Consider the following 23841-nt stretch of genomic DNA (forward strand, 5'->3'; position numbering starts at 1 on the left):
AGTACACACAACGGCTGCAACTACAGTGCGGTCTCCCCAGTGGACCAGCACGACAACCATCTGGATTGAGCCGAGTAGGGGACATCTCTAGGGTCTTCAAGTAGGCACCTTCCGTCCTCAGTGTTTCGTCGACTAGCCCACGACACCACAAGAGGGCTCGACAGTGACTCTGGCGTCCCAGAGTCACCCCCCTCCGTCCCCCACTCAACTCAGCCCAGCTTACTGACCTTTACATCCCTCCTGCTGCTGAGGTTGCTCCTTCCTTATAGTTCACATGTGACCTAACCACAATCTCACAATCTCTCCGCAACCCAACCATACGCGCCAACCCGTTTGACTAAGGCTGTCGAGCCCCACTGTCTTCGTTAAAGTTTGTATTACTTATAATAATAATAATAGAAATAGTAATAATATTTATTACTTTGAGATGTACATTTTGCTTTACAATATTAATATATTTCTGTAAATTTCTTCAAGTTAAGCCATACTTATATTTTGATGGTTTGTTGTGAAGACCTTTGAGTTTCTGTTCATATTTGGCAATCATTTTTACCAAATTAAATGTAGTGTAGTGAACTCTCATGTTGAGTGTCTGCTTACGCGACTGGGTCAGAGTATCTCTGAAATGACAAGGCTTGTGGGATGCTCCTGGTCAGCAGTGGTGAATAATACCTAACAAATCGGTGATCCTGTCAGGCTATCCTGTCTGGTCCGAACCGATAGAAGGTCTATTGTGGCACAAGTCACAGAAAATGTTAATGATAGTTCTGAGAGGAATATGTAAGTTACAACATTACACCCTGCTGCTTATGTGGCCCGTGATAACCCCTGTCCACCGTTGCATTTTCAAAGCATCAGTTCTGAAGCATCAGAACTGGACATTGGAGCAGTGGAAGAAGATTGTCTGGTCCAATGAATCCCGTTTTCCTTGATGTCATGTGGATGTACGCCATTTACCTGGGGAAGTGATGACACCAGGATGCAAGGTGGGACAACGATTCCCCTTCATTGCAATGGTAATCCCTGATGGCAGTGACCTCTTTCAGCAGGATAACGCACCCTGACGTACTGCACAAATTGTTCAGAAATAGTTAGAGAAATATAATGAAGAGTTCAAGGTGTTGCTCTGGCCTCCAAATTCCCCAGATCTCAATCAATCTGAGCATCTGTGGGATGTGCTTGACAAACAATTCCGATCCATGGTGGTTCCACCTCGCAACTTACAGGACTTGAAGGATCTGCTGCTAATGTCTTGGTGCCAGATACCACAGGACACCTTCGGGGGTCTTGTATAGAGTCGCCGGATGACCAACAGAATATTTGGCAGGTGGCCTTAATGTTTTGGCTCTCAGTCTTTTGCAGTTTAATAATCACAGACACTAGTCCATTTCACGATTTAAATCGTCGTCTTATATTCGGGTATATACGGTATTAATCCAAAATGTGCAAAATTCTGTGATAATACATGTTAAACAGTAAATTACCGTTATAATGACTGGAATAGTAATTCCGTCCCCGTTTTCCCGCATTGTGTAAACTAGGACATATAAAGAATTGCAGCATAAAGCAGGACACATATAGTATATCTTTTGTCTGCTATTGTTTTGCAGTTCATTTACACTACCAACCTCTTATGCATAGGCCACGTTTGACATATAGCATTGCAGTGCATTTAAGACGTACTGCTCTCTAAACCCTTTATCTGTGTATCATGTGAACACCGGGCTAATAGTGTTAAACTTTGCTGTTGATGATTGCATGTTTAGCTCATTAAGTAAGTCTCAATCAGGTGTCTGCTTGAAACAGTCTGATAATAACATGTGTTGCTACAGGAAGTGACATTAACGGGAACTACTGTTTATACTGGCTGCCTTGACAACAGTGATGCAAACCTTTATCTGCTTCAAGACTACCTAGAAACAGTTTAATGAGTTTTACCTGGCCTGAAGCCACATGAGAACAAACGACAACTCGCCTAGTAACAGTTCATTAGTTCCCTGACCTCCCTCGCTCATAGGCACAGTCATATGTCTGACTCTCTAAGAACACACATGCTATTTGGCTTTGGCCTGTGGCATAAGCCTGAAAGGTTTTATATGGGATTAAAAAGTCAGAATGTTGAAACAACACGCTGCCTGATTGGATGTCCTATAATTTTAAAGCCATTATGTGTGGTGTAGCTTTGGTGATTAGCAAATCAGAGCTTGACAGTAAGGGTGGCCTGATGGCCCAGGGCCAGTGCCAAAGACATTTGGGCCGTAAATTTGGGTCTGTGTGGGATGGATTTTTCAATCCCACTCCCGCAAGATTATTTACTGTTCCGGCAAAAATATGTTGGATTTTATTCTGCTCCCGCCCGAAACTTGTACGTTTTGTCTCGTTCGCGCCCGCAAAAGCTGGAGCCGATCTGGTGGCAGAAAGTAACAGTTCTGCAGTAGTAGCCTAGTCTATGGAATAAAAGTATAAAAAAGGTAATTTCTAGGGCTGGAAATAAATATTTTTTCAATTGATTAATCTATCAATAATTGTTTTGATTAATCGAATAATCTAACGATTATTTAGCAGCAATTGCTTACAAGTGTGAATCTTGAAATGTTTTGTTCATTCAGGAGATTAAAGTAGCTGCTTGAATATGTTCATTCAGCTGTATGATCAAACAGCTGAAGTCACAACCGCATTCTAATTAACTATAGCAGTAACCATAGCAACAGTGTCAAACATGGTGGTGTCCATACAACTGTCAAGTTTTACCATGATTGACAGCGCGTAATTAAATCATTTGAGTCCAATCGAGGCGCGAGTTCATCCATTAGATATTTTAAATAACAAATTCTGACATTTTCCTTGCAATTTTGAGTTTATATTTTACAACTCTGATAAGAAAAATCGGAATTGCAAGATAAACTCAATATTCTGCCTTTTTCCTCAAAATTGCGAGTTTATATCCTGCACTTCTGTTTAAATATTTCATGCTGTAACTATGGGCTAATACATTATGCCTTCATGAACTGCATATGTGAGTACTGTTTTCATCAAATTCATTCTTTAATAGTAGGGTACTCATCGCAGGTTTCATCTGTCCCGCCTGTTCATTTAATGGCTTGCAACCATAGTCTTTGACGACAGCATTCTGTAATAATGAAGACCATCTTTTTTTTTTACATTCCGATTCTTAAATCCAAAGGCATCTTACCTGTTCTCTTACGAGAGTATCTCTCGTACTGCGTAATAGCTTACGCTATGGGGAAAACCTCTTTTCCACGAGATATTGAAGCCAAAAATTATCCTTAATTTTGTATTAATGTAAAACGCTTTGCAGCAGCAAGCAGACACAGGCGAGACAGCTCGCGCGCCTATTGGCTGCTCTTGCGGCAAATGCAGCAGCATATCAAGAGAGACTCTGCGTGACGTAATGACCAATGGGGGCAACTCCCGCCCATATCGTCACGTCCCGCCAGAAAGGGCGTGGTCTCACTCTATAAATATGCTCGTTAGGCTGGTACAAGCTGATTTTCATCTCTTCAGCGAAGCACACGCATCGCTGGATCCGGAGTGAAAAGCCGCGCCGTCGAAGCAAGCTTTTTAGCGGGACGAGCTCTGGAGTCGCTGGCCTCGCCGCCTTCAACTGCCGTACCTGCTGCGCTTTCCGGCGTTCTATATCCTTTTATATCACTTTGTATCCTTACTCTGCTGAGAGTGTTTGCTCGCTTACTTGACGCGACTCACACTTCTCATCACAAAAGAGCTGCGTCTTTTTAAAGATGGCATCCTGTGGCTCGTGCCGCGCCCCACTCAGCGACGGGGACCGTCACGTCATCTGTGTGTCCTGCCTGGGTGAGGATCACGCGGCCATCGCGCTCGCTGACTGCGGATGCCCTCATTGCGAGTTTTTGCCTATGGTGACTCTGAGGACTCGCCTGGCATCATTCTCCGAGCCTTCACCACAGCCCGCCGTGGTGCTGCGCCGCAAGAAGCGCCGCGCCCAGCGCGCTCCCGAGCTCTCTCCAGCCCGCCAAAGCTCGCCGGTTCGCCCGCCAGCTTCGCCGGCTTCGCTCGAGTCGCTCACTGACGGACAACGGCCGCCGCCTGCCGCCACGTCCGTCCACGAGTTCGACGAACCCACCGAGGCGAGTTCTCTTCTGACATCTGATAGCGAGGATTGGGCGAGCTCCGTGGACCTCCCCTCCGCTAGCGTTTCCCGCCAAACCACTGGTAAGAGAGCCGGCATTGAGACTGAGCTGATGCGTCTGCTCTCTCAGGCCGTGGAAAGCATCGGCCTCGACTGGGAGGCGCCCGCGCAACAGGCGAGCTCTGTGGACCTCCCCCTTCTGTCCGCGAGTCGTCAGGGAAACAGGCCAGCATCAAGACCGTGAGCCCTAAAACCGCGGCTAGGTTTCTTTACGTTATAAGAAATCTACTCCGCCCCCCATGGGCGTGCGTCACCGGCAAATGAGAAAAGAGTGTGTTTTAGTCCCCGCCGAGGCCGGACTAATCTCCATTTCTGAAACATTTCACAGCTCCTAGTTTGAGCGGCTGAAAATGTCATTATTGCAGCAATGAGCCTGTTGTATAACACGCACACCTGCATACAAACGCCGACACACTAGCAGCTTGCGCTAATGTAGTTCTCCCTGTGGCCCAGTGGCGGAACCCGAAGCCTTCGCGCGAGAGACCCGTGTTCGATCCCGGCTTTTGCAGCAGATAAAAATTTTGTCTCGCCGTGGCCAGACTTCCACCGAAACTTTTCGCTCGTTCAGTTCCAGAAAATGCGACTGTTCCAGTGTATTTTGCAGTAAACAACGGCCCGCTTGCCTGCACATAAAGGCCATTTCCACGGCGACCCAGAAAAATCATGTAATCATTGTATTTCTGGTTTTCCGGCCACAGCCGATGGTGTTATAAGTGTAATAAAATGCTCACAGCCCAGTGTTCATTTCTACACACAAACACAGCCCGCCACGGTACAGGGCTCGCACAAATGAAATCGACGCATGTCAATTGTGCATTAAATGTAGTGAATGTGCCCACAACCCAGTGCCCACAAACACTACCACGGTTTCTGTAAAACGAAACCAACACAAGTCTTCCTAGCCTCCTAGGAAATCGACGGTGTTTCAGTCTCGCCGTGGCCAGACTTCCACTGAAATTTTCGCTCGTTCAGTTCCAGAAAATGTGACTGTTCCAGTGTATTTTGCAGTAAGCAAGCCAGTACCATGCCCGCTTGCCTGCACACAAATGCTGTTCCCACGGCGACCCAGATAAATCACATAAACGGTGTATCTTCTGGTATTCCGGCCACAGCCGATGGTGTTATGAGTGTATTGAAAATGCCCACAACCCAGGGCTCATTTCTACACACAAACACAGCCCGCAAAAATGCAGGGCTCGCACAAACAAAATCGCCTCATGTCGATTGTGCACTAAATGTAGTGAATGTCCCTACGTCTCAGTGCCCACAAACACTACACACCACATGTCCCACGGGTTCTGTAAAAACGAAACCAACACGCATTCAGTCAGCTCAGGCCGACGGTGTTTTTCAGTGCAGTAAATGTGCCCGCTGTCCTGCGCCCACATTCACTCACAGACATGTTAAGCCCCACGGGGCTCGCCCCGCTCTCTCTCCCTCAGCAAACTGCTATAAGGGTTTTGAGCGCGGCCAGGCTGCCCGCCACGATCGGCGCGCCCCCCGCCTCACACACTGTAAACACAGTGTCTGCGTTACAGCACGCCGGAGCTCCCTTGCCATCACTATCTCGGCCAGAGCCCAGATCTCATTCTACCCCTAGCTATTCACGCGAAAGTGTGGGCACAGCTTCCTGGGGTATCAGAATGGGTGCTGAACACTATAAAAAGAGGCTATTCACTACAGTTTGCTCGACGTCCCCGCCGTTATACGGCGCTCGTCAAGACTACGGTGAAAAACGAAGTATCTCATCTACTTCGAGCCGAGATAGCGAAACTACTGAGCAAAGGTGCTATAGAACCTTTATCTCAAGCTCAGAGCAAAGGGGGCCTACACAGCAGATATTTTCTGGTACCGAAAAAAGATGGAGGTCTCAGACCCAATTTAGATCTGCGACAGCTGAACAGAGCACTTGTGAAACGCCAGTTCAGAATGCTTTCGACCAGGAAAATCCTCGCGCAAGTGCGCCACGGGGACTGGTTTATGTCAATAGATCTGAAAGACGCCTATTTCCAAATACAAATAGCGTCCCATCACAGGCGATTCTTGAGATTCGCTTTCGAGGGCCAGGCATATCAAAACGATTAATCAGCTTTTTTGCACGTTTTCGTTGAATGAACGGTTTAATGACTCACTCGAAGACAGTCCGTTGGCGTAACAATGTAACTGCCCATTGAAAGACTGTCACTCAGCGTGCAGAGACGCTGTTTAGTTTCGGTTACATTGTTTTTGTGTATGCTGACCACATCATAACACGTATTTATATAGCAACAAATAAATATAAATAAATAAATAAATGGCGGTGATACCGGATATCGCGCTATTGAGCCACTCAAAATTACCGCAAGGGAAATTCCTTCACCGCGACAGCCCTACGGGCCAGCAGCATGTGTCCAAATTTCAATCTTAACCATTCTATTTCATCAGAAACAATCTTAAAACAGGGCTTTAAGTGTAAAATACCGAACTTGTCCTTTAAAGTACCATTTATTGTTTTGCACTATGTGTATATTTTATCTGCAGGTCATGCGAACAACCAGTAAATACACTGAATTCAAAGTGCCCTGTTCTCTGTTGTCCTTGCACCGTCTTGTTGTACAGCCACTGTGTGGCCTGACGTGACATTTCTTGTGATGTTGAAGGAAATGGAAGAGAAAATGTTTCTGGTTAGTTAAGAAATGTGTGTGTGCATTTTGCAAGGGGTCACTTTTTTAATTCTAATTTCTCACCTTTAATGCAGATTGACCTGTGATTGTACCCAGAGTATAGTATCTTTTGAATGTTCAATTTATTCTATAGCCATCCAAGGAAAGTATCTTTACATTACTCTGAATGCAAATTTGATTCTATCTACTGTTCCATACCTGTGTATATAGATTCCATACTGGTTCATTCCAGTTCCTGATGGTCAAAACATTCAGATTGGCAGGAATATTTATAGACCTCCAGTTTGATGGAACACTAAAGCAAGATACTTTTTTTTTTGTGCGTAAGCACGTGTTCCTGAGGATATATTGGTCTGAGGCGGACGGGGCCGACGGGTTAGAGGATGGAAAGATGTTTTGAATGCCACTGATTTATTAATAAAGCCAGCTTTATGAATGTTTCTCAAGTTACCCTTGTGTCATGCTGATTATTTCTCTTGTCTTTTTTTGCAGCAAAACTGTACAATCAAAGGTGGATTGCATTTTGGTGAGTATTTGATATCAATGAAAAATGTTGTTTCACTGGAAATACATATTAAATACGAATTCAATAAGAATACTGTAGTACTTGACATTTTTAACATAAACATAATTTTATTACACAAAAAAATAAATTAAAACTGAGCTTTATCTAACATTATGGTAAAAAATAATATAACGCTTGCAAAATGTTCTATAAACCACAACAAATTGAATTATTTGGTTAATTTTAAGATATTGACATGTTGAATCGAATAATAAGGTTGGACAACTACTTTTTTATTGTTTGTTAATAATGTAGACTGCAGCAAATATTACATTAGGTGTGATAAACACAAACTGAAAGTTAAAGGGATACTTCAGGATTTAGCATTAAGCTTTGTATTAGTACTAGAAAACCTGTAGTATTTTCAAATTACCGTGCTTTCCACCCTCATATCCCCCTGAGATGAGAGATTTATGTATTTTTTGTCTGGCCAGAGGCTAAAGACTACAGCCAGTAGTAGGGGCTGTCCCGCATGTTCTCAACCCGCCCATAGAGGGTGGGATCTCACTCACAGAATGTACACATAGTGTCAGCCATCTTTTTTTGGAAGCTAAGCTAGCAGGCTCTTGTTCTGTGGAGAAAGCTGAGTAGTAGGGGTTACCCACTGATCTATACAGAATGACTGGATAGCTCATGACGTCATAAACAGTGAAGCCACCGCGCCGCCATATTGTGATTCCCTAGTGAGCTCACGCGTTCTATTGAATCAATAGGAAATTGTATGATTTGACTAAGAAAACATTGCCTAACGAGACACCGTCTTTAAATCTAAAGTCTCCCTGAACAGTCTTACAACGCAAACATCCTAAGCATTTAAATGGGTATTTGTTTAAAGTCGGAAATTATTCCTGCTTACTAAAAATTAAGTATAATTGTGAACTTAAAATGTAGCTCTTTCTAATTGTGTTTTACAGATAGATCAGTAGTCTGTTCAAGTATTTGATTAGTTAGCAAGAACATGTCCAGGAAATGTATAATACAAATTGTATGGGTTAATGTGTACCTGTTTCACCTCTTATTTACCCCTTATTTACACTGCACACGTCAGCGGCGCGTTTACAGCTGCGACACGGCGCTGATCGCGCCCACAAATCGGCAAATCACGTGGAAATGCTCCTGGTGTGAGTTGACACCGCGTGAAGGTAGGAATAAAACATTGTCGGAACCGTAATGCGCCCCAGATGTGTGCAGTGTAAATAAGGGGTTTACACATAGGCCTACTCCGTTTGCAGTGCATATTTTTTTTACCATACCCATGTCAACAGGTTGGAGCTTTCACTGCATTCGGATGCCCGTCCAAGATCGTTTGTGCTGCAGGCGCTGAATTAAAGTGACAGCGCATGGTTCGTGGTCAAACTGAACACGGATTGACATGAAAATATTAAATAAACGCATTTAATTAAATTTATAAGAAGTAATGCATTGAATAATACGTATTTATTGGGTTTAAACTTGAATACGTCTGTGAAAGAACATAGCAGGCTATACATTTTTTTTAAACAACACGGAAATAGCGACAATTGTGCATATAAATTACTATATATGGGCTTAAAGCACAACCTGTGAGCAGTTTTTCAAGATCCTTTTGTGATCTTCGTTTTACACTTGTTAATGCACAGCGGGTCATCTTAAAAGTGCCGTCGGAGCCACTATCTCTGTATAACGGCCGTTGGAGCCCTCTGCTGGTAGGGAATCGTAAGATGGCCGCTCGAACACTTCCGGTGGCTTCACTGCTTGGTGGCAGTTTAGAACGTCATGAGCTATCCAGTCATTATATAGATCAGTGGGGTTACCATCCTCTTTTTCCCGGACATGTCCGGCCATCGATGTCCGGGATTCAGCTTTTGCTTTCTGCAGTCGCCATTCATTGTTTACATGCACACCTTTTGTTTCAATCTAACTGAATTCATTCCGGTTGGTGAATCTGAATGTAGTGTTTACATGAACGCTAAACAAGTGATCGGTTGATGTGCGTTTTAACATTGCTAAGAAAATTCCCGCTCCTCCGTGAGAGATACGAGACCGTGCGTCTCACAGGTGTCGCTCATCGGTCATCACGCCACCGGCCTCACGCCGTTCTCCCGCGGCCCTCAGTCTCGTCCTGCTTGCCACAGTAAACATAATGAATGACGACTGTAGATCGCAAAAGCCGAATCCCGGGCATTTTGGGCTATCTCAAAACACATTTTCGGGCAGACTCATCACGGAGACTCACTAGTAGCCTAGACTTGTTGTTTAACTACTGCGCTCTGTTACCGGTAGGCGTGGCCTCCTAGGGCAGCGAAGCAAGTGCATTCTGGGAGTTGTTGTCTTTCATCCACATAAGCCAATAATACATTTTCTGGCTTTTCTCAGTCTAGAAAGCTCCAAATTCAAAAATAATTTCACATTTCTTCTACATAAATGACCCATTTTAAATACACATTCATCTTTCCAGAGGTGAAGTATCCCTTTAAGGTAGTCCCTCCCTCCTCTGGAGAAAACAGAAAAGTTGATTCTCTTTGGGACTTGGATTTGTTATGGCGCTATTATTTTTGTAAGTTACAACATGACTGGCCAGTGAGTTATAGATGGAGGATGATAGAGTCATATACTGCTTCAGCCCCGTTCACACTACACGCGACTGTCGCTGCAAGTCGCCAGGTGCTGGCGATGAGGTCGCTAGTGGGCGTTCCCACTACTGGTTGACTAGTATGACATCCAAAAGACAGCGAATCAGCTTTCTTGCCATCCATCACTGCAGGCCCAGGGGCTGAGGAGAAGGATCACGTGCGCTCCACTCCTATTGGTTGTCGCTCGCGAAAATCGCTCTTCATTTGCATAAAGTTAAAAAAATTTCTACTTTGTCGCGTCGCTAGACACGCCCCATCTAGTCGCCAACGGTCGCTGTCGCGCGTGTCGCCGGAAGTCGCCCGCTCACCATTGAAATGAATGGTATCGCGTCGCTTGGTCGCGTGTAGTGTGAACGGGGCTTTCTTCTATCAAATATAACAATACTAAAATGCTTGTTACAAATTCTAAATATATTCTCTCATGTACGGTGAAGAAGAAATCCAATGGTTTACTAAAGATCAGTGACTGTGCCTTTTCTTAAAAAGCTTTTTATGTATTTATTTATTTATTAGCTCCTAAATTACTTGTGGCAGCATATTGAAGTGGCATGAGAGACAATCCTAACAAAGTGTGTAGTTCTACAGTGCATATGTGCCATCTTGTGAAATACCCAGAGAGAGGTCATTAAAGGGGGCATATTATGAAAATCTGACTTTTTCCCATGTTTAAGTGTTATAACCGGGTCCCCAGTGTATCTACCAACCTAGAAAACATGAAAAGTGACAACTCAGTAACTTTGTTTTGGTAAGCCTTTCTCTGCAAACGTGTCAAAAAATAAGCCGATCAGATTTCGCTCCCCTTCTGACGTAGGAAGGGGATCTTATTATAATATTACCGCCCCTTAATCTGCATGTTTCCACCCACGGCGACGCCATTTGGTTTTCGCAAGAGATAACAGTGTAACCAGTTCTAACACAATGGTAGAAGTTCGAGCAAAGCATGCAAACGGTTCTGTCGTTGGCTGCACAGACGAGCACTGAACACTTGTTGACCCAAAAAAATGTCAAAGCTGTCTTATAAAGACCTCAGTGAACTGTGTCAACTTTTGTAAAAGTTAAACATGACAGTACATCGATGAGATGAATCAATGTAACTCAACAACTACATGTATCCACTAACCATTCAGAAACGTCCAGGTGCAGTCTAAAAGTTGCAACCTCTTCCTGAGTCTCTCTGTAAGGCTGCACTCCACTACTTATTTCTGAAATTTGACTGAAATTTGCTTGTTTTGTTATTGTATCCGAAGCTCATGTAAAGGATCGGCGGTCTTCTGAACGGAGGAGGGGAGCAGCAGCTCATTTGCATTTAAAGGGACACAAAAATGACGCTTTTTTTTCACAAAAAGGGGCAACTTTGACAAGCTATAATAAATAATCTGGGGGGTATTTTGGGCTGAAATTTCACAGACACATTCTAGGGACACCATAGATTTATATTACATCTTGTGAAAAGGGGCATAATATGTCACCTTTAATATTGACTGACTTTGCTTTGACTTCCTTATGGTGGTGTTTACCGTTCAGGAAGGGTTTGGCCGGTCCAGCACTGTCATCTGTCTTTTAGTGCACTTACTCTATTGTGGTGAAAACAATGACAAAGTTGATGATATTAACACCGTCTATTATGGTTATCCAAAGTAGAAACACAATGTGGGACACATTGAAGATGCATTCATTTAATAATGTTAGACTGTGTAAATATTAATTTACATTAGTTAGAAAGCCTATTTGCAGTGAGGTTGACTTGATTCTTTAAATTGCCAGATAAACTTTTTATCTGATAAGAAAACGTGCATAAACTATGATGGAAACACATTTACTGAATAAATTCCTCGATGCGCACCAAAAAAGACGTGACTTTGGGATGAGACTGCATAACTGGACTAACCAGCGGACCAATCTCGTTGCACAGCATCTGAAATGCTGTTTTGGTCATTCTGAAATGCCTAAGCAAAGTCTGTCGTCAAACTGGTTCAGTATAATTACCTTCCTAGAACTGTCTTACATGACTGCGTTCCCAAACAGCAGGCATCCGCCTCTGAAAGCAAGATAAATTCATTGCGTTTCGTCTGCGCGCTCTAAGGCTTAAGTAATTCGTTATATACTAAAATTATTTTAAACAATGGCTTCTCATACTGCAGCTAGGGCTGGGCGATAAAACGATAACGATAATTATCGCGATATAATTTTTCTCGATAAAACGATATCAAGAGGTCGATAAATGTTCGATAATGTGTATGTGCCAAAAGCGGAACGAAACTCATTTGAACCGCGCGCCACACGGACCGTTTATCCGCTCGGCTCAAAGTCCAAACGGCAGCGCGAGCTCACTATGGCAGACGCGTTTACTCTGATCGTCTCGCTCACGAGATCCAGTGAGAAGCGCTTAAGTTCAGCGAAGAACACAAATGTCCAGTTTAAATCAGTTTATAGGCAGATGAAACACCGCTGACAAACAGGAGAAACACTGTGCCCAACGATACAGTCAGACTCAGAATCTGAATTGATACTGAATCCATTTAGCCTACCATGGATTTACTGTAACGTTGGCCTAGTAATATTAACTGCACCATGAAATGTGGGATATACATATTGAATTGTATAATATTATTAATGTAGACAATGTATTAAATGACTAATCGAATATAATTACAGTATTTAATAATGTATTTAACTGTTAGGCTACTGTTTTTCATACAAATACCATAGAAACCATAAAGTTACATTTTGCCATGATAGTGAGGTGCTATAGGCTGTGCCTGGCTTTATCTGTGGTTATCATGATCTAAATGCATGATACTGGATGACCAATGGTTAATTTTAATAAAACTCAAACCAAATAAAAATGTGGTCCTTAAATAAAAAATTTAAAAAAAACCAGATGTTACTGTTTTTGTTAATGAACATAAATTTAACAGTAGTATTGTATTAGCTTGAGTTAGGATGTAGATTTACTGTCAACTCACTGTCAAATATGCGTTTCGAGACAAAACATGTAATTTGAATATTGCAGGCTGCACTGCAAACTGTGCTGAAGAAATATTTTTCTATTCAGATATTTATTTTAAGGAAAAATGACAAATGTTTTAATGTTCTACCTCAGATTTTTAAAACCACAATGCTCTGGTTTATACAACTTTCACTTAGGAGCAAAAATCTGCCTTTAAACTTGAAAGAAAAAAAGATTTGACATTTATCGTGATAATTATCGATATCGACTGATATAAAAAAAATTATCGTGATACATTTTTTTGGCCATATCGCCCAGCCCTAACTGCAGCAACTTCCTTTTTTCTTAGTGATATAATTTATCAGCGCCAGTTTATCAGGAAGTGACGATTTTGTTCTCTTCTGCTCACTGGATGGAAACAGTGCTTTATTCGCAAATGTTTCAAGCGATATTCCAATTTTGTTACAAAAGTTACATTTGCAACTTTGGATGGAAATGCATAGCTATTGAATCATTCACTCAAGAGATTTGTTCAAAAAGCGCTGATTCATCCAGTAGTGAAACAAGTAAAATATTTAGAGTCCATGGATCATTCATTCAAACCGTTTTTTTTAAAGCTCCAGTCCGTAACTTTTTTAAGTTAAAAATAATCCAAAATAATTATATAAAAAAAAACGTATTCTGCCAGTGGTCAAAACTATCTGCTTGCCATAGCTAGATTCAAAACGGTTAGCTTGTAATAATGATTTTAATTCCAGTGGTACTGGTGGGTTTCCGCGGGAAATTCGAGCATGTCTTTGCGTCATTACGTCACACCCGTACACATAAAGGAGTTTCGGCTAGCCGGCTATACTGCGCGTGACGAGATGTTTAGATGTATAGGCTTTTCTCGCAGCACTTTACATAATTAAACTTATGGCATCCAGAAAGATCCAAACAACAATCATCAGTGTCAACTGGAGATTCAGCAGTTATAAAACCCAAAAGACTTCGTACTTCGGATTTAAGGTGGCTAGAGAAAGAGAAAGAAACCGTCTCATGCGAACACAAGGATTTAAACATCGGCGGGGCTTTTGAAAAGTGCGTGAACTCCGTGTTTTGAAGGGGTTCAAAACTGAAGAAGAGACGGCTTTTTTCTGCTGAACAAGTAAGACATTTCAATAGTTCAATCGTGTAACACAGGGGTCAGGAACCTATGGCTCGCGAGCCACATCTGGCTCTTTGGCAAAAATCATGTGGCTCGCGAGGTCTCTCACCCTTTACCAACAAACGAGCGATAAAAAAAATTAAGACATCAATAGAGATCGGCTCTCTGCCGAAAAATCAGCCAACAATTCCCTTGTTGGCCTACAGCCTACCAAAGTTAATGAAAAGTTTATGATAATAATTATATTCATGTTGTACCGGCAAAAATGCGTATTCAGTGCTGGTCGCGAGTATCACGAGTCATCAGAGCAATCAACTAACCACTTAGGCTACGTCTCTGTGGTAACCTACTGTACAGCTCCTGCACTGGGATTCAAGCAGCTGCAGCTTGTTTAAGGTAGGCCTAATGGCGAAAAGCAGCAAAAAATGTAAAATAAGGCTATATAAACTTTAATATATCATTTTATTGAAACCGGTGCTTTGCTGTGCAGAGACATTTCGAAACATTTCACCCGCTGGTACTTTCACTTTTGCCGCAGAGACCCTTTATGACACATGATAAATGTGTCGTATTTTTGATAATCCATGCAGATTTCAGTTGACGATTCTGTTTAAAGTAATTAATAACAAAACATGAAGGAATGAGAGAAAAAAAGAGCAGGATGTGCTTTATATTGAAAAGAAATATTAAAAGTGCGATAAGCCGGGAAAGAGAACGGAATTCTACTGGCAGGATGCTGTGCGCTCCGAGCGCAACACGGACAAGCATAGTAGACGGCCAAATAAAGAAATATATCGAAATGCCAAGTCGAGTATTCACGTAAACACAGTAGATGTTAGTACTGTGTGCATTCTCTCTCTCTCTCTCTCTCTCTCTCTCTCTCTCTCTCTCTCTCTCTCTCTCTCTCTCTCTCTCTCTCTCTCTCTCTCTCTCTCTCTCTCTCTCTCTCTCTCTCTCTCTCACACACACACGCAGAGAGGATTTATGCTCATCAGTTGGTAACTCAATCTCACAGTGAAAGCCCTTCACAATTAATACATGTTGAAACTTTATTGTTTGCTGAATATTTGTTTGTTTTTAATTGTCTATGGACCTAATAATTACTCCTGTTGAAATTTTATTGAAAAAAGCACGTCTTTAATAATAATATATATATAATTTTTTTTACTGTGGCTCTTTTGGAAAAATGCATTAACCAAAAATGAAAAAATGGCTCTTTGGACAAAAAAGGTTCCCGACCCCTGGTGTAACAGTACGTTTTCTTAAAGGTGACCTATAATTCAAAATTGAATTTACCTTGGTATAGTCAAATAACAAGAGTTCAGTGCATGGACATGACATAGTGAATCTCAAACTGGACTGTTTTCGCGTTCTCATTTAATTCACGTTTATGAAAAACACCCCTGAAAAACGGTCGGTTCTCCACACAATACCGACTGTGACGCAATAGTCGGGATCATTAATATGTACGCCTCCAAATATTTGCATAATGCCAGCCCTCAATGCCAGGCGGAACTGCGCAGCCGAAGCATGGCAGTTGCTCAGTGTGGATGTACACATGAACACAAAAGTATTTTTTAGTTCCTTCATCTGAGCCTCTGAAGAAACAATGGGTTAATTTTATTTTCTCTGGAAATTTCCAAACATTTCACCGAGTGTTTCCTCAACTTGGGCCAATACAGAGCTGGCCTCGGATCGAGCTACCAAGCTGATGTGTAATTGTTCAAGTTCAGACAGGTAATCTTTCTCTCAAAATCGTTCAATACTGTTAATGCATCAGTAAGTCAAGCCAGTGACTAAAATATCAGCTTCACATCGTTTCTTTTAGTAGGATGAAAATAATCGTATTTAAATTGTGAACAAACTATATACAGAAAGCGATCAAAGAACAATCTTTCCACACAGCGCGAGTTTATCTGGACACTTGCCAAACTCGTTATGAAATCAATGACGCACGTTACTGCACAACGAAGCTCTTACTGTATTTACATCATCGTGTTTGCATTGGTGAAAGCAGAGAGAGTGCAGAAACTGCTTTGCAATGATAAGATCTTCATTCTCGCGATCAACACACAGTCATCTGCTCAATGCTCATCACGGCAACATTTTATGTGATGGGAATAGATCTAAATACTTTAAAAACATCTCACGATTCGTTAATCTCAATAGCTGTTATAGTAAAAACGTATAATAGCAGTAGTAAAAGTAATCGGGAGAGAGTTTCACATGTAATGCGTTGCTATTTCATATGCAAGCTTGTCAGCCAATCACAGCAGTGGCCGCGGTTACACTGAATCCCACAGCAGACACGCTCCTTCAAACAGAGTGTTCAAATCAGAGGCTAAAAGCAGGCTAGGAAAAATGCCATTTATTTCTAAATTATGATTATTTTTTATCTAAAAAACATACTAACATTATAAGGGTAACCCAGGAAACATTATAAAATAATAAAAAAAAACATTCTAGGGCACCTTTAATTCACACAGTTATGGAGTTTCCTTTGTTGTGCCTTTCTCGTTTTGCTATTATGGAGAATATGAATTCTGAACTACGCAGGTAACCATAAAACACATTAAATTTAACATTAGTCACGCAATGCTGATGTTGTTAACATGAACAATTTGAGAACAAAGTAGGCTATAATTTGCACGGTTGCTGTAAATAGCGTTGATTAAATCTAACGAAGCTTATCATGTCGAATGCTTTTTCCCCCTTAGTTGGTCAGAACAAAAATGGATTTTACTTACTTGTTCAGAAGACATTTTCTTATGAAAATTCTTATGTTGGTCAAACTTTCAAAAAGTGAATCTGTGATTCTGTATGACAGTATCCACACAGCGCGGTGACTGACAGCAGCACTCGCCTCAAAGCACTGTGTTCATCCGCGCTGTTTCATGCCGATTTACAAACCACGTAAAGATAATAATTCCGCGAATCACTGCAGTTACAGATTTCGAACAGAGAGATGGCGACAAAGAGGAAAAGCTATGGACTGCAGCTTTAAATATAATTCATTCACATTAATTAAAAAACTGAAATATACGACAGGAATTAAAAAATTTTCAGAACCTCTAGTAAATGACATGTTATTTTGTTTAGTTGTCTGCTCAGAATCGTGATCTGTTTGAAACAAAACAAAAATCATGATTCTTAATTAATCCGGAATCTTGCAGCTCTAGGTTATTTTTAATGTGATGGCCAAAAACATTTGTTGCTCATCCTTCAAATATTGTCCCCATTTGTAAAACTAAGTGTGTTACATGATGTAGGAAAACCAACACTTGATGAAAAACAAAACCTTATACTTTAAAATTATAATAAGACATTAAATGACCACTAAAACCAGTAGATGGCTGCAGAGAAGCGCTTGTTAGCTCAGCCATTTCCACTCCCTATTATAGTTTTTTCAGACATTTTGCTTTTGAATTTATTTTTTATACATTGTCAATGTCAAATCACTATTATAACATTTAATAAATCTATTTTTGTATCTTTTTTTGTAGTATATAATGGTTGGAAAATCACAAAGCCTCATGAAAAACAAACTTTTCTTCAAAATTGCAAATTAAAGTACACAGACAGTGAGTAAAGTGTGCCTCCTTTATAATCTCTGAGCTGTCAATCAGTTCAGCACAAACAGTGAGTGTGACAACTCCCATTTTAATCAATGAATCTGACTAAACTGTACAATGAACATTTTATTTATATCATGTCTCCACTTTGTTTGAGCGGATTTGTGGGCGTGTAGAACTTCGTAAACTTGCATTAAATAAACTCATTCAGTGTTTTGAGAGATACTGAGCGGATTCCTCATTAATGGTAACAAACACCTCTGATTGATTGGTCTGATTGATATTTAGAAATTCCTGGGATTGGCTACAATACTCAATGCTGCAAAAACACACTGTAAACAGACACATTTGCAGCGCCGCTGAACTCACGTGGCACGAATATAACAACCAGATCTCTTTAAAGTCGGCATGAAATCAAATTTGACAAATCTTCTTTTTATATGTAATATTGTAGTGTTTATTATAAATGATTTATCTGTCCACTTCATTATTTTTTTTAAATTCATGTACCCTTATAATCTTTAATCAAATACATTACCCTTCCCTCCCCCCTCGAAACGACCTCTCTTCTCTTTCGGTCACGTGCATTGGCGAAAGGGTGCGGCCAGAGCCGATGAGGGTGCGGCTATCGGTGCAACGCCTCTCAGAAAAGATGCATTCAAATCTGCCTCCATTTTGTTTGCAACGCCCAACCTCCAACGATCCAATCAATTCCCGAAGGACGAAATCAAGCCCCTCCCTACATTTTTTTCTAATTTCAGAAGCCGTTTCACTCGGATATACGTCACAACAAGGAAAAAATGACAATCTCAACTTCCGTTTTATGCCGACTTTAATTTACCCTCTTTTCTCTTTTATTAATGATAACAAATTAAATGTTACACATATATACAATATAACTCCGTTTAGTCCTGCCATAAAAATATATTACTTAGCATTGACCTAACCAGACAGTCAAGGTATGGCATATCCAATTGACGCCCCTGTCCAGGACGTGAGACAAAGCTCACAATTTTGGGAATGTCCCACAAATGTCACTTAAGTGTGCATGGCAGTGTAATTTGTGCTAATGTTTGTAATATGGGGATGTTTCTGCATGGCTGAGAAATTGAAGACAGTTCACATCAGTTGAAGTAGGGCTGCAATCATTAAATGTTTTGAGTTGTGTGTGGTGACGTATGAGGGAAAGCCAAATTGACAGCGGTCTGTGTGTCCCCTCAAGGTAAAAGTAACATGAAATCCTCTCCAGATATTAGACAGTGTTTCCTGTGTCCGCTGCTCACCTCCTCTGTCCTTATCCGCCCCCTCCTCCTCTAGTCTGCCGCTGTTGACCTCTGTAGGATGTTGCCAGCCCTCGCTGAGTCTTGCATCAGCCTCCTCTCATGAAACTTTCATTCCATAGTAGTATCCCACAAAGCTCTACTGTTTAACTTATTATCTCATATTTACATGTTACTAACAGTGTCAATCAAAAAATAAATAAATTAAATAATAATACTTTAAAATCGTTCATAATATTTCAGTTGCCAACCTTGTAAATTAGAAATTCACAGCAAAAAACCTTCAACTCTGTAATTGATGGATCATTACACTTTGTGTTTAAGGTTTCTTTATAACAAACAGGTTTACAGGTTTGATTTGTTTAAATTGTTAATGTTCCAAACTGGTGCATGGAACATAAAGGAAGATATTTGGAACCGCTTGTGTTCTTACAGTGAAAGTCAGTGGGGTCCAAAACAACTTTGTTCTTTAATATTATTGACAAAAAGATGTTCTTCAAAATATCTTCTTTTGTATTCCACATTAGATATAAAGTCATACAGATTTGGAATGACATAAGGGTGAGTTAATGATGCAGAATATATTTTGGGTGAACTATCCCTTTAAGCGGTTAATGTAAAACATGCTGGATATTGTACAATAATTCAATTCATCATGTTCACTCACTGTTACTGAATCATCACTTTGTCCCAGTATTGAATTGTTCCGGCATCCGGCCTGGAAGAATCTGCTTGTGATAAACTTCTGTAGGCTTGTCAGAAAGAACTGGGTGATGTGGGTTCAGTCCTTCTGAATAATGCATGAGTTATTCATGCATGTCTAGTAGGCTCAGTATTGCTGAGTAAGGGGCCTTCACACTCCCCAGGGGACATTACACCCGCATGAATGAACTATAGTGATGATGAGTTACAGGATCTCCCTAACATTGTCATGACCTGTTTGCCAATTTCTTCTCCATCTCAATGTTGAGAGACTGATGAATGAATGATAAGGTTGAAAACACTTTCGACAAAGCTATTGTAAAAATCAGCAAAAATCAAAAGTACACGAGTCTTTCAGTTTGGCTTACTTACTGTAAAATACCGCTCAAAAGTTTCATTATGATTTAAAAAAAAAAAAAGAAAGGAATACTTTTATTCAGCAAGGATGCACTAAATGTATTAACAGTGACAGTAAAAAGATTTCTATTTCAAATAAATGCTGTTCTTTTAACTTTCTATCCATCAAAGGAAATCTTTAAAAAATGTATCATGGTTTCCACAAAAATATGAAACAGCACAACCGTTTTCACATTAATACCAAGAAATGTTGCTTAAGCAGCAAATCATCATATTAGAATGATTTCTGAAGGATCATGTGACACTGAAGACCGGAGAAATGATGCTGGAAATTCAGCTTTACCATCGCAGGAATAAATTACATTTTAAAATATATTAAAATAGAAAACCGTTATTTTAAATAGCAATAATATTTCACAGTATTAGTTTTTTTTAATGTATTTTTGAACAAATAAATCTAGCTTTGGTGAGCATAAGAGACTTTCAAAAACATTAGAACAATTAGTAAACATTATAGAACAATCTTCAGACGCCAAACCTTTAAACGGTAGCGTATGTGTGCTGTTTTTGTTTTCCACATGCTTATGTTATGTTTGTCCACCCTTAAAAAGTCATGCCAAGTCCTCTCTTAAATAGGGTTGTCCACTTGGCTCCGAGACGTCTGCATTCTCGTGCCATTTTTACTTAGTTTTCTTACCCGTCTCCAATTTTAACGCTAACGGCGCTCAGTGGTTGATAACTTTAGCTATTTACTAGCCATCAGCCCTTAGCAACGAAGAGACGAATGGAAAAGACAGAGAGAGACGCAACTATTCTTAGAATTCGATGGAAAGGGGAGGGCGAGAGAATCAGCAGAGTGTGATGATGCCATCACTGATGAAGAGATGTTTAAGTGACAGGTGCGTTTCCACACAGTCTTTCCCCAAGTTTCATAAGATGTGTGTTGTTGTTGGTATTGTTTATTTTCACATGGCCTTTACTCTGAGGAGGTAATTTGGACACATAGTTGATGTAGTGGTGTGCTGTTGTGGGACTTTTGAAGATCCCCACATTTCTCCCACAGGCAGACACCATGGAAAACAAAGGCTTGTTTATTCAGGCTTAACTGACTGCTCTGATCGCTGAGGGATTAGGTATTCTTCGGGATTATTTTTTACCTTGGATGACTTCCTGTTTGAGGTTATGCCTTACAATCCTATTGAAGTCTGTTTATTTTAATTCGCTGCTCACAGCTCTGCAGGTCTCAGCCCAGCTTGTTGAGTAAAGGCCTCAGAGTTTTAATCTTGCATGTAGCTCACGATGGTTGCAAGGTGCAGAACACATTTCAAAAACCACTATAATATCTCTATCCAATGTTTATAGATTGTTTGTGGGTTTAAGCGTATGTTTGCGAGTGAGAAAGAGCCGGCAAGTGAAAATGGGAAGCAGCGCCTGGAGGGAGAGACTTGTGTCTGCTGCTCTCTACTCGGGCAGAATTTAAATCAGCTCGGCCCCACCCTAACATCTTACACATTCTCTTTGAAGAGCTGTTCAGTGCCTGCGTGCTACTCTAACATTTAGTAACAGCTCAGCTGTAAGAGAAATAAAGAGACCTGAAGATCAGAATAAGACCTTTTTTAATGGTGCACACATCTGTCTGTATGATTATGTTGTAAAAAGAGTAAATTTGCATTCATTTACTACTTTATTGTTAAATAGTCAAGTCAAGTCACCTTTATTTATATAGCGCTTTTTACAATACAGATTGTATCAAAGCGCTTCACAGTGATAACATGAAAACAATATAACAAAGTTTGTTTCTAAAAGAAATTGCGTCAACGTCCACCTTAAGTAAGGCAGATCAATAATATTATTGAATATTAAATGTCCCCAACTAAGCAAGCCAAAAGCCAAGGCAACAGTGGCAAGGAACCAAAACTCCATCAGGTGACAGAATGGAGAAAAAAACCTTGGGAGAAACCAGACTCAGTCGGGGGGCCAGTTCTCCTCTGGCCAACGAAGGAACAGTGCATGATTCGGGCAGCATTACAAGTCAGATTGGATCGGAACATTTAGAGTATTTTTTGGAAGTCCAAGTATGCACGCCGGTCTTAAGACGAGTTGTTGAGGATCAGTGCCGTCCACCATAGAGAGTCCATATCGCCCGTGTTGAGTCGTCACTTCATAGGCTTTGTGATTGGAGCATCTGAAGTCTCCGTGAGAGGCTGGATACAAACTGGAGCTGACGAACGCCATTTTCTCGGGACTCGCGTCCCGAGATAACAGCAGAAAAGCAAAGGGAAAATAATTAGCGTAGCTGCTGTTCATAATGATGATTTCCATAACACAGGCGTAAATGACAAAACATGAAGACAGTGACTCTTGCGTCCCAAAATCACCCCCCTCCGTCCCCCACTCAACTCAGCCCAGCTTACTGACCTCTACGTCCCTCCTGCTGCTGAGACCTAACCACAATCTCACAATCTCTCCGCAGCCCAACCATACGCGCCAACCCGTTGACTAAGGCTGTCGAGCCCCACTGGTGCGTGAATAGGCAGTTTCAGTGGACAACGGTTCCGTATGGCATACTACCTACCGCAACACAATATCTGCCCAACCACCCGTCATTCACGCAATATACAGGAACGTAATGACTGCAAATACTATGCAACCTATACAGATAACCTACAGTCTCTTCAAGTTTTATAGTATTAAATGCATTTGATCTGATTCAGCAGTATTATAAAAGGTAAGCATTATGTAAATGCTTGGCTAAAAAGATGCGTCTTTAATCTAGTTTTAAACTGGGACAGCGAGTCAGAGCCTCGAACAATATCAGGAAGGCTATTCCAGAGTTTAGGAGCTGAATGTGAGAACGCCCTCCCTCCTTTAGTGGACTTGGATATCCTAGGAATGACTAGAAGCCTCGAATTTAGTGATCTTAAAGAACGCGATGGATTGTAGGGCGATAGAAGGTCCATTAAATACACAGGAGCTAAACCATTTAGGGCTTTATAGGTCAGTAATAGTACTTTGTAATTGATACGGAACTTGATAGGTAACCAGTGTAGAGATGATAAAATTGGTGTTATATGATCATATTTTCTTGACCTAGTAAGAACTCTAGCGGCTGCATTTTGCACTAACTGTAGCTTGTTTATTGAGGATGCAGGACAACCGGCTAATAAAGCATTACAGTAATCTAGTCTCGAGGTCATGAATGCATGAACTAACTTTTCTGCATCGGAAACAGATAGCATGTTACGTAATTTAGCAATGTTTCTAAGATGGAAAAACGCTGTTCTTGTAACATATGAAATATGATTTTCGAAAGACAATTTGTGGTCTAGTTTAACTCCCAGGTCTTTTACCGTAGAGGATAAAGTAACAGGACATCCTTCTATATTAAAGTTGTATTGTAAGTGGTTTTGTGGATAGTTTTTTGGACCAACAAGTAATACCTCCGTTTTATCTGGATTTAGTAGCAGGAAATTATGCGTCATCCAGCATTTTATATCTTTAAGACACTGTCAATTTTGATGAGTTAGTGTTTTCATCTGGCCGTGATGAAATATATAATTGAGTGTCATCAGCATAACAGTGGAAATTAATTCCATGTTTTCTTATAATATTACCAAGTGGCAGCATATATATTGAGAATAGCAGAGGGCCTAACACCGATCCTTGCGGCACTCCATAGTCTACTGACGTTATCTTCGATTTTTCCCCATTTAAACAAACAAAATGGTAACGGTCTGATAAATACGATCTGAACCAGCTTAATGCCTGTCCCTGAACACCAGTGTAGATTTGTAGTCGATCCAA

The 23841-nt window shown here is 40.9% G+C and overlaps 1 protein-coding gene across 1 annotated transcript in view; it reads left to right on the top strand.

Annotated features, from left to right (window-relative positions):
* The window catches only part of rfx7a (regulatory factor X7a), a 49783-nt gene that overhangs the window by 14687 nt on the left and 11255 nt on the right, over positions 1-23841 (top strand). Inside the window, exon 2 of the mRNA XM_056265429.1 lies at positions 7345-7378. Within this exon, the coding sequence (XP_056121404.1) occupies positions 7345-7378 (34 nt within the window). The remainder of the gene's footprint in view (positions 1-7344; positions 7379-23841) is intronic.

Source organism: Rhinichthys klamathensis, unplaced genomic scaffold (genome assembly GCF_029890125.1).
Source record: "Rhinichthys klamathensis goyatoka isolate OS25496 unplaced genomic scaffold, OSU_Roscu_1.1 h1tg000232l_1, whole genome shotgun sequence".
Classification (NCBI taxonomy): Eukaryota; Metazoa; Chordata; class Actinopteri; order Cypriniformes; family Leuciscidae; genus Rhinichthys; species Rhinichthys klamathensis.